Here is a 14030-nt window from a genome sequence, read left to right as displayed (position 1 = left end):
AAAATGTCAAAACTGAGATTGATAGATTTCTGTTAGGAATGGGTTAGGAACCAGGGTGATCAATTTTTCCAGTAAAATTTAACTTTTATGTGATTCCCAAATGTTTTTATCATTTAATTTTTCTTTCTGCCTCTCCTGATCAATGTTCTGAGAAAATCTTTATCTAATTTGGTGTATCAAATCATGTAATATTACAACCTAGAATTCAATTGGATGTAACAAATCACAAGCATATTAGCTCAGATAAATCATGCACATTACAGCCCAGAATTGGATTGGGTTTAGTAAGGTACAGTATAGATAGTGCAACCCAAAAATGTTCTGGTATATCACAGGTATTATTTTAATCCAATATATATCCAATGCAGTATAATATTTAGGGTGTGGGACCACTCTACAACCCAAATATATCAAAGTTACAATATATCAAAGCTTAGTGAATGTAGACTCCACTATTTGTTCAAAAGTTATTTGATGGATTATTAAACTGGTTTTGTATATTTTGGATAAATTTACACAGGAGTGTAGTAATAAATGGCATTGAAAATTAAAAGACAGTAAATCCCAGTTTATTATTACTTAATAATTGATATTCCAGGACTCATTCCAGAATCCAATCCAATTTGAATTTGTTGAGTGAGTAAATCCTCACTGTAACAATGGTACTGCACTGGCATTCATTATCAAGACAGTTGTAACTTAATTTATAACCCTATCCCTGTAATCTAACTCTTTATTGCATCATTACTCATGTAATAATTTGTGTTGATGGCAGTTACGAATATGTAGTTTTTGGGCAACTGGCTGCCAGGGTACAATGTAGCCACCCAGTGATAGATCCTTTGGAAGATAGTGTCTGCAGGGACAGGATAGTAATTTATACCCCCCTATTTTTGAGGTGCTATTGCCCTATTTCTGCTGGTTGGGAGGCCCCAAATATCCTTCAAGTTGCTGCCCGTTTATACATTAATTTGATCACTTGGCAAACTGTTATTGTCATGATTTCAGGTCTTTCTGTGTATAAATCTTGTTTTCTTCTCAGTCCTCTTAATCACTGTGTACATTAATGGTTTGGATACATTGCTAAGTGGAGTAGAGTCCAAATTTGCAGATACTAAAATAGGAAGCATAGTAAATAATTCTGAAGACCTAAGGAAACTGCATGAGGTATTGAGGGGTGGAATGGGCAAAAAGTGACGTAGTGTTTAATCACTAAATGTGAAGTGTCTTTTTTTATTCATAGATTGGATGTGGGCATCGCTGGCAAGGCCAGCATTTATTGCCCATCCCTAATGGCTGTTGAGAAGGTGATGGTGAGTGAGCCCCCTTCTTGAACTGCCGTAGTCTGTGTGATAAACCCACTGTTACGGATTTTGACCTAACGATGATGAAGCAATGGCGATTATATTTCTAAGTCAGACTGGTGTATAACTTGGAGGGGAATTTGCAGGTGGTGGTGTTCCCATGTGTCGGCTGCCCTTGTTAGTGTAGATGGTAGAGGTCACAGATTTGGGAGGTGCTGTTAAAGAAGCTTTGGCAAGTTGCTGTCATGAATCTTATAGGTGGAACACACTGCAGCAAAGATGTCCCAGTGACAAAAGGAGTGAGTGCTTGAAGTGGTGGATGGGGTGTTATTCAAGCAAGCTGCTTTGTTCTAGATGGTATTGAGTTTCTTGAGTATTGTTGGAGCTATACCCATCCAGTTAAGAGTTCCATCACGCTCCAGACTTGTGCCTTGTAGATGGTGAAAGGCTTTGGGGAATCAGGAAGTGAGTTACTCACCACAGAATTCCCAGCCTCTAACTGGCTCTTGTAGCCACAGTATATATGTGGCTGGTCCAATTAAGTTTCTGGTCAATGGTGACCCATTCTTTTCTCTCCAACACCGCCCCACACCCCCTTTCTCCCCCCCCCCCCCCCCCCCCCCCCGCCTCAGGATGTTGATGGTGTATGATTCAGCGATGCTAATGCCATTGAATGTCAAGGGGAGATGGTTAGATGGTTCGATTCTTTCCTTGTTGGAGATGATCATTATTTAGCATCTGTGTGGCACAAATATTATTCACCACTGATGAGCCCAAGCCTGAATGTTGACCAGGTCTTGCTGCATGTGGGCACAGACTGCTTCATTTTCTGAGGAGTTGCAAATGGAACTGCTCACTGCAACCAATGAGCAAACACCTCCACTTCTGACCTTATGATGGAGGAAAGGTCATTGATGAAGCAACTGAAGATGATTGGGCCTAGGTCACTACTCTGAGGAACTCCTGTAGCAATGTCTTGAGGCTGGGATGATTGGCCTCCAACAACCACAACCATCTTTCTTTCTGCTGGGTATAAGTACAGCCAGTGGAGAGTTTTCCTCCATTTCTCATTGACTTCAATTTTACTTAGGCTGCTTGATGCCACACTCAGTCAGATACTGCCATAGTGTCAAGGGCAGTTACTCTCCCCCCGACTCTGGAATTCAGCTCTTTTGTCCATGTTTGGATCAAGGCTGTAATGAGGTCTGGAGCCTAGTGTTTCTGGCAGAGGCCAAGTGGTGAGCAGGTTATTGCTGAGCAAGTTTCACTTGACAGCACTGTCAATGACAACTTCCAACACTTTGCAGATGATTGAGTAGACTGATGGGTGATAATTAGCTAGATTGAATTTGTACTGCTTTTGGTGGGCAAGACATACTGGGCAACTTTCCAAGTTCTTGGGTAGATGCCAATGTTGTAGCTGTACTGGAACAGTTTGGCTATTGGTGCAGCTAGTTCTGGAGCACGAGTCTTCTGTACCATAACCAGAATGTTGTCGGGGATGGTAGCCTTTGCTGTGTCCACTGTACTGGGCTGTTTCTTATCATGTGGAGTGAATCAAATTGGCTGAATTCTGGCATCTGTGATGGTGGGGACCTCAGAAGGAGGTCAGATGGATCATCCATTCAAAATACTTTGTGCTGAAGACGGTTGCAAATGCTTCAGCCTTTTCTTTTGCACCAGAGTGCTGGACTCCACCTTCGTTCAGGATGGGGATATTCATGGAGCCTCCTCCTCCCCCTGATTGTTTAATTGACCACCACCATTCATGACTGAGGCATGACTGTAAAGCTTTGATTTGAAATGTTGGTTGTGTGATTGCCTATATCACGCTGATTTTGCTGTTTAGCAAGGCTGTAGACTTATGCTGTTGCTTTGCCTGGTTGCCATCCTCATTTTTGGTATGTCTGGTATTGCTGCTGGCATGTTCTTCACTCCTCATTGAGCCAAGGTTGATCCCCTGGCTTGATGGCAACGATTGACTGAGGGAAATGTTGGACCATAAGTTTACAGATTGAGACAGTATACAATAATCCTGTTGCTGATGGCCCACAGCACTTCATGGATGCCTAGTGTTGAACTGCTAGATCTGCTCTTCATCTCTCCCATTTGGCACAGTCATTGTGTCATGGAACATGATCAAGGGTGTCCTCAGTGTGATGACGGGCCTTCGTTTCCACAAGGACTGTGCAGTGGTCACTCGTACCAAAGCTGCCATGGATAGATGCATCTGTGGCAGGCAGGTTGGTGAGGACGACATCAAGTAGATTCTTCTCTCATATTGGTGTTCTCATCACCTGCTGCAGGCCCAGTCCCGAAGTGTCCTTCCAGACTTGGCCAGCTCTGTCTGTAGTGGTGCTACCGAGCCACTTTTAGTGATTGACATTAAGGTATTCCACCCAGAGTACATTCTGTGCCTTTGCTACTGTTGCGACCAGGTAAGAAATGTGTCTTGAGGTCTGTTACTATCTTCACCTGGTCTTATTGTAACAGGGTTTAATTTTATACACACTGTTTGAGCTCCCCTTTTTTTTTCTGAATCCTTGTTCACAGCTTTCCCCCAATTATAAGGCAAAGAAACCAACACACCAGGTTTTCTCCAGTTTAAAGGTGAAAGATGAAATTTATTAAACCTTAAACTTAATCTCTAATACAGTTGACACCTATGGATATACGACGTGCCCAAACTAGCATGCACATGCGATATACACATGCAGATAGGGACAGAAAAGAGAAGAGGGAAATGTAGTAGAAGGGGGTTTGAGGCACTATCAGAAGAGTCTCTTGTTTACTGTGCTTCGAGCTCACTTGATTGTCGGTAGTTTTGCCATTCATCGGGGCCCAGTGTTCATTTTAAACCTTGTTCACTTGGGAGACTTTTCTCTCGTTGAGGTTCACGTGTCTTCACAAGATTCAGTTCCCTGACAAAGAGATGGAGGCGGGAAGGACTGGAGGTTCTGTTCCAACCCGGAGTACAGGGCATTCTGATTTCAAACAATCTGTTGGAAGTTCAAACCCCAACAGACAGCTAGTCATGTGACTAAAACTGGTCTGACCACTTCTTCTGTGTTTGTGGATTCTGCTATGTTGGCAGTCAACCTGGAATGCTATCTCCCCCCCACCTTTAACGTCTGCTCATCAAAAGTCCATTGTTGCTTGAATGAGTCAGGGCATGGCACTTTGTCCCTTGTTCTAACACTGTCTGTTACCATGCAAATGTTTTTCCAGTCAGGGGCTTGCAATTTTAAGTTTTAATGTTCATATGGTGAAATAATGTGTGCCTCAGTCTTGGCAGGTGGGGGGCTTGCCTGACAGCTACCCTTAAGTGCTTCTTCCAAGTGGTGTTCAACATGGATGAGCACTGATTCATCAGCTGAGGGAGGGAGGTGGTAATCAGCAAAAAGTTTCCTTGCCCATATTTGACCTGATGCCATGAGACTTCAAAGGGTTTGGACTCAATGTTGAGGACTTCCAGGGCCACTCCCTCTTGACTGTATACCATTGTGCCACCACCTCTAGTGGGTCTGTCCTGCCAGTGGGATAGGACATATCCGGGGGCGGCGGGGACATTATCCGAAGGGTATGGTTATGTGAGTATGACGATATCAGGCTGTTGCTTGACTAGTCTGTAGGACATCGCTCCCTATTTTGGCACATCCCCCAATATTAGTAAGAACAACTTTGCAGGTCAAATGGGCAGGGTGTGCTTTTGTTGTGTCCGATGCCTAAGTCAATTCTGGGTAGTCTGTCCACATTAGACATTTTTGCAGCAGTTTGATGCAATTGAGTGATTTGCTAGGCAATTTCAGAGGACAGTTGAGAGTCAACGACATTGCTTGAGTCTGGAGTGACATGTAGGCCAGACCAGGTAAGGACGGCAGATTTCCTTTCCTAAAGGATATGAGTAAACCAGATGGGTTTTTACAACAATCTGGTAATTTTATGGTCACCATTACAGTACTAGCTTTTTTATGTAATGGAATGAGTGAGTTTTCTGGCAGATGTATAGAATATAAAAGTCAAGATGTAATGGTGTGTGTAAATTAAATCTTAGTTAGACCACAGCTGGCGTATTGTGCAATGTTTTGAGTTCTGCACTGCAGACGTTGAGGGACAAGGGAGGGTATTGCAAAAACTTATTGGAATGCTGCCTTGAATGAGGAAGTGCGTACGTAAGAAAGAAAAAGAGCCATGCCAGTGTTCTAAAAAGAAGGATAATAAACCACTTATCAAAATGCGATGCAAAATACATGTGTGGAAATAGTTGGCTTTGTAGTGGAAGGTAGAAGTACATTCTCTCGTTTGTGACATTGGTTTCCACCTAGTCTCATTGTTTGATTTTATTGTGGGGGTGGGGGGGGGTCACAAAAACCTGTTCTATTGCAGCTAGTTTTTGTTTGCTTTCAACTTTTATTTTAGAAAAAGATCTTTTGAATCAATGTATTTATATTTTTGGTTAAAAATGAGAGGGAAAGCATGGAAAACATTTGCAAAATAGCATCTGCAATGGCCAGCAAGGCTGTTGTGCTAATGCAGCAGGAGTTTCTTTGTAGGTTAAGCTATAAACGAGGACCAGAATGAAAGGGGCCAGCAGTGAGCACAGTAACCTTTACTTAAACTGTTGTTGCTCCCTCCAGATTTTACCCCTCCTTGCCTTTCAGTGCTCTTTATAATAATGGTAATAGTGTGCTCATTGTTTTTCACACGGTATTCTGGTGGCAGTGAGGGCGATGTGTTGCGCTTGCTGTTCATGGGGTGGCAGAGTGGCTGGTCAGTTTCCTATTATTGGTCTGAGTGAGATCAGTGTTTTCCATGTAGGGCACAAGGTAGGAATGATTTGGTGGTAAGTACACCAGGTAGCTAGCAGTTTCCCTTTATGTCCCTGTAACTCCTTTTTGATTTGTAGTATTTGGGTTCTACTCATTAAGAACAGGTGACGGCAACCTTGTAGTTGCAGCTGAAGGATTGGATTCTCATTTGAGTGGAAGCTAAATTATATTTGGTTGGTGGAGTGGGAAGGAAACGCTGACTAATGGAAAGGAAGATGAACAACGCAGCCTGCACCACCAGCAAACTTTATGATAACTTATCTGAGGAATGGCACTGTCTGCATCTGTCAGGATGTCTGCAGGTTGGACTGTCCATCTCCCTGATTGTGAAGAACAGTGCTGTGATCTTAACTGGGTCAGTTCCAAGAAGGAGAAAGGAACAAATATGTATTGTTTCATTTCCATTAGTGCATTGAACTGTTTCATGGTACTAAATAAGTTATTTATATTTAGAAGAAGCAATCTCTTTATCACGGTACAACAGAGACTGACCTCAGTTCACAATTTCTGTTATATGGTGTTCTTGTTTTAGTAGATGTATTTTTGTTCTGTAGAAATGGTACATTTACCCTCTTGGGACTATATTTCTGCATAACTTCATATTGCCAGAAAGCTTAAAAAAAAACTATCTTGTATATCTTTTTTTTCCCTTTTTTGTAATGCAGTGGTATGCAGAATAAACATATTGCTGTTTAACCAATGAGCAGGAATTAACGATAGCTTTATATTTTGACAGTCCAGCAAGCTCTAATGATGAGAAAAAGGATGCTCAAAGTGGGTCAAGCTCTCCCCGAAATTCTACAAGACCTTCAATTCGCTCTCAACCAAAATTCCTGTCAGATCACCCTATACTTCAGCGACAGAGGGCAGACACGGTGAAATCAAATCATGCTGCAGAATCTGCTCCAAATACTGGGGTTCAGCCAGCCAATGGACTGGTAACGCCACTTCCAACAGATTGCCAAAATGACAGTAGCACCAAAGCCAGCATTTCTACAGTTGATTCAGTGATGGACAGCAAACAACCAAACAAGAAACCAAAGGCTGCCACCTTGAATCTGTTGCCATCAACGGATCTGTGCACAGGAGCAGTTGACCTCCGTGCAGTCCAGAGTCCACATGGGAAACTCAAAGAGGAGTCTGAGGTAGAAACACAGAACATTTTGGAATCACAGAAAATTTGGAATGGAGCAATCCAAAAAGAGGAAAACGAAAATGAAGTGCATGTAGAAAAGAAGGTAAGGAACCTTTTTGAAAGCTAAATCCTAGAATGCTCCCATTAAACAGTGTAATTTATTAATTAGAGTTTGCTTCAAATGTTCTTCCATTTTAAAAATGCTGTTTTTTCATTAGAAATTTGCCCACCACCATTGCATAATTACTTGCATTCATTTTTTAAAAAAAGACAATCCCAATTTTAAATTAACTCGCCAAGTGGAAGGGGGGCAGCTCAGGTCAAGTACCGTTTTGCACATCCTGTCCTACTTTACGCATCATTGACTGCAGTGGAGTATTAAATCTCTGCATTTGTTTGAATGTTCATCTTACAATGATATGGAGCAGTTGAGGCAAGTAGCATAGATGCATTTAAAGGGAAGCAAAATAATGACATAAAAGAATTAGAAGGATACGGTTCGATGAAGTAAGGTGGAAGGGGGCCTCTTGTACGAGCATTGACCAGTTGGGTCGAATGGCCTGTTTCTCTGCTGTAAATTCTATGATGAATTTAACAGCACACATTTCATAGGTGATGTTTGCCTCCAGTTTGTTGCGTGATTGGTCACTTTTCCCCCATCTGTTGTGCTAACTTCTGCACCTTCAAGCACTTCACCTTGTTTCACTCCTCTCACCGTTTTTTTTGTATATCCCCATCACTGCCACCCCATACCCACACATTCTCCTTGAGATATCCACTCCTTTTCTCCTTCAGCCTTTGCATCAAACGATTCCTCATCATCAGTAATTTCAATCTCTCTCAACTCCCTTGTCCTCTGTTCTCTGATTTCACTGCCCTCCTATTCTCCTTAAATGCCATTAACTTTGATATTTGCAATGGCCTCTCTCTTTCCATGGTTTTATCACTGACTAGAACATTTCCAGCCACTTCCTTGTAACTCTTGCCACTCAGATCCCCCTTCCAACCCCATTTCCTTTTACATCTGCCCCAGTGAAAAAAAAAATCCTCCACACCCTTTGCTACTGTACTTTGAAATTCACAACAGACTAGCTTTTAGTCTACTATTCACAATGGTACTTCTACAGCTATCAATGTTTTCAACCATTTTTTTCACCTCCATCTCTACGGCCCTTGTCCCAGCAAGACTTTCACTCTGTCGCATTCTGGCTTCTCTCCCTTGCACTCCTGCAAGTCCGAGGTAACAGACTTGAATGTATCTGCCAGACAACTGATATAACCATCCAAAATCAGATCTGGCTAAACCACATCAAGTGCTATCAGACCTCACTGCCAGAAATGCCCAGTATTCCGGGATCATGCTGGAGAGCAAAGCTAGCCATTGACTTATTTTCTCCACGAAAAACCTGTTTCCTAAAACCCCTCTCCCTGCCTCCTCCAACCTTATGTCCAACAAGTGCAAAGAACTCATGAACCTCCTAGTTGCTAAGATTGAGACCATCCATTCAGCTGCCTCTGCTGCTTCTCTCTTCCCTAACCTTAAACCTATCTCTTTCTAGTTCTCTACTATCTCCTCTCATTAACTTCATTCCCACTAAACTGATGACTATCCAATTTCCCTCCCTCACCTCCATGCTAGCTGACATAGTAAATGGTTATCTCTCTTCGAGTATTGCCCCACCAGTCTTCAAAGTCATCATTATCATCTCCTCAAAAGTCCACCCTCAACAAATTAGTCCTCGCAAAACTACAGCCCCATCTCTAACTTGCATTTATATAGAGCCTTTAACATGGTGAAACATCCAGAGGTGCTTCACAAGAATGTTATCTAACAAAATTTGACACCGAACCACATAAGGAGATATTGGGGCCAATGGCCAAAAGATTAATCAAAGAGGTAGGTTTTAAGGAACATTTTAAAGGAGGAAAGAAATGTTTTAGGAGGGAATTCCAGAGCTTAATATTTTGGCAGCTGAAGGTAAGGGCAGCAATTTCTGCTTATCTGATATTGGATGTCGGACAAGTGAAAGATCCAAAGAGTGGTGGTTAGATAGATCTGAGTGTCATTGGCATACATGTGGGACCTCAACACCATTTTCTCCATATCCCCGATACCTTTGCTGAACAACAATTCAGTTTTAGTCTTAAATTTCAAGTTTCGGCAAAAGAGACTAGATTTCACTACCCTTTGTGTGAAAAGAATGCTTCCTAGCTTTGACTTTAAGATTATGTCCCCTTATTCTGGATTTCCCCACCAGAGGAAATAGTTTCTCTGTATCTAGAATCTTAGAAATGTACAGCACAAAAGGAGGCCTCTCAACCCACCATCTCCATGCCAGCCATCAAGTAGCCAACCTGCCTAATCCCACATCTCAGTCCGTAGCCTTGTAGGTTATGACACTTCAAGTGCTTATCCAAGCACCTCATTATGAGGATTTCTGCCTCTGTCATCCTTTCAGGCAGTGAATTCCAGATTTCCACCACCCTCTGGGTGAAAGAGCTTCCCTTCAAATCCCCTCTAAATCTCCTACCACTTACCCTAAATCTGTGACCCCTGATTGTGGACCCCCCAACCAAGGGAAATAGGTCCTTCCTATTCACTATCAAGACCCCTCAGCCTCCTCTACTCCTAAGATAACAACCCTAGCCTATCCAATCTTTCCTCCTAACTAAAATTCTCCAGTCCAGGCAGTATGCTCATAAATCTCCTCTGTACCCTTTCTAGTTCAAACACATCTTTCTTATAGTGCGGTGACCAGAACTGCACGCAGTGCTCCAGCTGTGGCATAATTAGTGTTTTATACAGTTCTAGCATGAGCCTCCCCACTCCAGCACTTATATTCTGTCTCAGCTAATAAAGGCAAGTATCCCATATGCCTTTTTGGCCACCTTCAGGGATCTGTGGACATGCACTCCAAGGTCCCTCTGTTCCTGTACACTTCTCAGTATCCTACCTTTTATTGTGTATTCCTTGCCTTGTTAGCCTTTCCCAAATGTGTTACCTTACCCTTTCCCAGATTAAACTCCATTTGTCACTGTTCCGCCCACTTGGCTAGTCCGTTGATGTCTTCCTGCAATCTATAGCTTTCTTCGTCGTTATCGATCTCATGGCCAATTTTTGTCCTGTCTGCAAACTTCTTAATCATGATCCCTACATTCAAGTCCAGGTCATTGATATATACCCACAAAAAGAAGGGACCTAGTACTGAGCCCTGCAGAACCCCATTGGAAACAGCCTTCCAGTCACAAAGCATCCATCAACCGTTACATTTTCCTTCCTGCCTCTGAGCCAATTTTGGATCCAACTTGCCACAATGCCTTGCATCCCATGGGCTTTTACTTTTGTGACTAGTTTGTCATGTAGGACCTTATCAAAAGCCTTCCTAAAATCCATATAGACTATATCAATTGCGCTACATCGTCCCTCCTTGTTACCACCTCAAAAAATTCAATCATGTTTGTCAGACGCGACCTTCCCTTAACAAATCCATGCTGTGTTTGATTAATTCTTGTCTTTCTAAATGAAGATTTATCCTGTCCCTCAGAATTTTTTCCAATAATTTTCCCACCACCAAGGTTAGGCTGGCTGGCCTGTAATTACTTGGTGTATCCCTTTCTCCCTTTTTAAACAATGGTATAACTTTAGCTGTCCTCCAGTCCTCTGGCACCCCACCTGTAGCCAGAGAGGATTGAAAAATGATGGTTAGAGCCTTACCATTTCTTCCCTTGCTTCCCTTAGCAGCCTAGGATACATTTTGTCCGGGCCGAGGGATTTATCCACTTTCAAAGATGTTAAACCCCTTAATACTTCCTCTCTTGCTATGTTGATTTCATTTTATATTTCACACTCCTCTTCCCTAATTGCGATGTCTGTATCATCCCTTTCTTTTGTGAAAACAGATGCAAAGTATTCGCTAAGAACCATACCAACCTCCTGTGCCTCCATACTCAGGTTATCCTTATGGTCCCTAATAGACCTTACTTTAGTTATCCTGTTGCTCCTTATGTATTTATAAAAAAAATCTTTGGGTTTTCCTTGTTTGTACTTGCCAATATTTTTTCATGCCCTCTCTTTGCTTTCCTAATTTCCTTTTTAATTTCACCTCTACACTTTATACACTTCAGGTTTTCTACAGTATTTAGCCCTTGATATCTGTCATAAGCTTCCCTTTTCTTTATCCTCTCCTTTAAGCCCCTTGACATCTGAGGGCTCTGGATTTGTTTGTCCCACCCTTTTTCTTTTAAGGGAACATACTTGCTGTGAACCCTCACTATCTTTTCCTTAGGTGATGAAAGAAAAAGGATGCAAATTACATGTCCGGTGGATAATACAATTGAGAACAAGGCTGAATATAGAATATTCGGAGGGGAAGTCAAAATCAAATAAGAGAAGCAAAGAGAAAGTATGGGACGAGAATAGCAGTTAACATAAAGGGGAACCTAAAATTCTTCTGTAGGTATTTAATAGCAAAAGGGTAGTAAAAGGGATGGAGCCAATTAAGAACTGAAAAGGGGGAATTATGCATGGAGCCAGGGGGCATGGCTGAGGTACTAAATAAGTACTTTACAGCTGTCTTTCTCAAGGACGAAGATGCTACCCAAGTCATAGTGAAAGAAGAGGTAGTTGACACACTGGATGTGTTAAAAATTGATAGAGGAGGTACTAGATAAGCTGGCTATACGTAACATTGTTAAGTCACCAGGGCCAGATGAGCTGCATCCAAGGATGCTGAGAGTATCAAGGGTGGAAATTGCAGAGGCACTGGCTATAAACTTTCAATCCTCGTTATATACAGCGATGGTGCCAATGGACTGGAGAATTGAAAATATTACACCCTTGTCCAAAAAAGTTTCTTTTAAAATTCTTTTATGGGATTTGGGCGTCCCTGGCCAGGCCAGCATTTATTGCCCATCCCTAATTGCCCTTGAGAAGGTGGTGGTGAGCTGCCTTCTTGAACCGCTGCAGTCCATGTGGGGTAGGTACACCCACAGTGCTGTTAGGAAGGGAGTTCCAGGATTTTGACCCAGTGACAGTGAAGGAACGGCAGTATAGTTCCAAGTCAGGATTGTGTGTGACTTGGAGGGGAACTTGCAGGTGGTGGTGTTCCCATGCACTTGCTGCCCTTGTCCTTCGAGTTGGTAGAGGTTGCGGGTTTGGAAGGTGCTGTCTAAGGAGCCTTGGTGCATTGCTGCAGTGCATCTTGTAGATGGTACACACTGCTGCCACTGTGCGTTGGTGGTGGAGGGAGTGGATGTTTGTAGATGGGTTGCCAATCGAGCGAGCTGCTTTGTCTTGGATGGTGTCGAACTTCTTGAGTGTTGTTGGAGCTGCACCCGTCCAGTTAAGTGGAGAGTATTCCATCACACTCCTGACTTGTGCCTTGTAGTTGGTGGACAGGCTTTGGGGAGTCAGGAGGTGAATTACTCGCTACAGGATTCCTAGCCTCTGACCTGCTCTTGTAGCCACGGTATTTATATGGCTACTCCAATTCAGTTTCTGGTCAATGGTAGCCCCGAGGATGTTGATAGTGGGGGATTCAGCAATGGTAATGCCATTGAATGTCAAGGGGAGATGGTTAGATTCTCTCTTGTTGGAGATGGTCATTGCCCGGTACTTGTGTAGCGCGAGTGTTACTTGCCACTTATCAGCCCAAGCCTGGATAGTGTCCAAATCTTGCTGCATTTGTACACGGACTGCTTCAGTATCTGAGGAGTCACGAATGGTGCTGAACATTGTGCAATCATCAGCGAACATCCTCACTTCTGACCTTATGATGGAAGGAAGGTCATTGATGAAGCAGCTGAAGATGGTTGGGCCGAGGACACTACCCTGAGGAACTCCTGCAGTGATGTCCTGGAGCTGAGATGATTGACCTCCAACAACCACAGCCATCTTCCTTTATGCTAGGTATGACTCCAGCCAGCGGAGGGTTTTCCCCCGATTTCCATTGACCTTAATTTTGCTAGGGCTCCTTGATGCCATACTCCGTCAAATGCTGCCTTGATGTGAAGGGCAGTCACTCTCACCTCTTGAGCTCAGCTCTTTTGTCCATATTTGAACCAAGGCTGTAATGAGGTCAGGAGCTGAGTGGCCCTGGCGGAACCCAAACTGAGTGTCACTGAGCAGGTTATTGCTAAGCAAGTGCCGCTTGATGGCACTGTTGACGACACCTTCCATCACTTTACTGATGATTAAGAGTAGGCTGATGGGACGGTAATTGGCTGGGTTGTATTTGTCCTGCTTTTTGTGTACAGGACATGCCTGGGCAATTTTCCACATTGCCGGGTAGATGCCAGTGTTGTAGTTGTACTGGAACAGCTTGGCTAGGGGCGCGGCAAGTTCTGGAGCACAGGTCTTTAGTACTATTGCCGGAATATTGTCCGGGCCCATAGCCTTTGCCGTATTCAGTGCCTTCAGTCATTTCTTGATATCACGCAGAGTAAATCGAATTGGCTGAAGTCTGGCATCTGTGATGCTAGGGAAATAAGGAGGAGACTGAGATGGATCATCATCTCGGCACTTCTGGCTGAAGAATGTTGCAAATGCTTCAGCCTTATCTTTCACACTGATGTGCTGGACTCCCCCATCATTGAGGATGTGGATATTTGTGGAGCTACCTCCTCCTGTTAGTTGTTTAATTGTCCACCACCATTCACGGCTGGATGTGGCAGGACTGCAGAGCTTAGATCTGATCCGTTGGTTATGGGATCGCTTAACTCTGTCTATCGCATGCTGCTTACGCAGTTTGGCATGCAAGTCGT

At 43.2% G+C, this 14030-nt stretch overlaps 1 protein-coding gene across 1 annotated transcript in view; it reads left to right on the top strand.

The window, feature by feature from the left end:
• Nucleotides 1-14030, top strand: part of LOC137379663 (FYVE, RhoGEF and PH domain-containing protein 4-like) — a 372218-nt gene that overhangs the window by 279304 nt on the left and 78884 nt on the right. Inside the window, 1 exon segment of the mRNA XM_068050821.1 lies at nt 6870-7371. Within this exon segment, the coding sequence (XP_067906922.1) occupies nt 6870-7371 (502 nt within the window).

Source organism: Heterodontus francisci, chromosome 18 (assembly GCF_036365525.1).
Source record: "Heterodontus francisci isolate sHetFra1 chromosome 18, sHetFra1.hap1, whole genome shotgun sequence".
NCBI classification, from domain to species: Eukaryota; Metazoa; Chordata; class Chondrichthyes; order Heterodontiformes; family Heterodontidae; genus Heterodontus; species Heterodontus francisci.
This window is presented reverse-complemented; position numbering and strand designations above follow the sequence as displayed.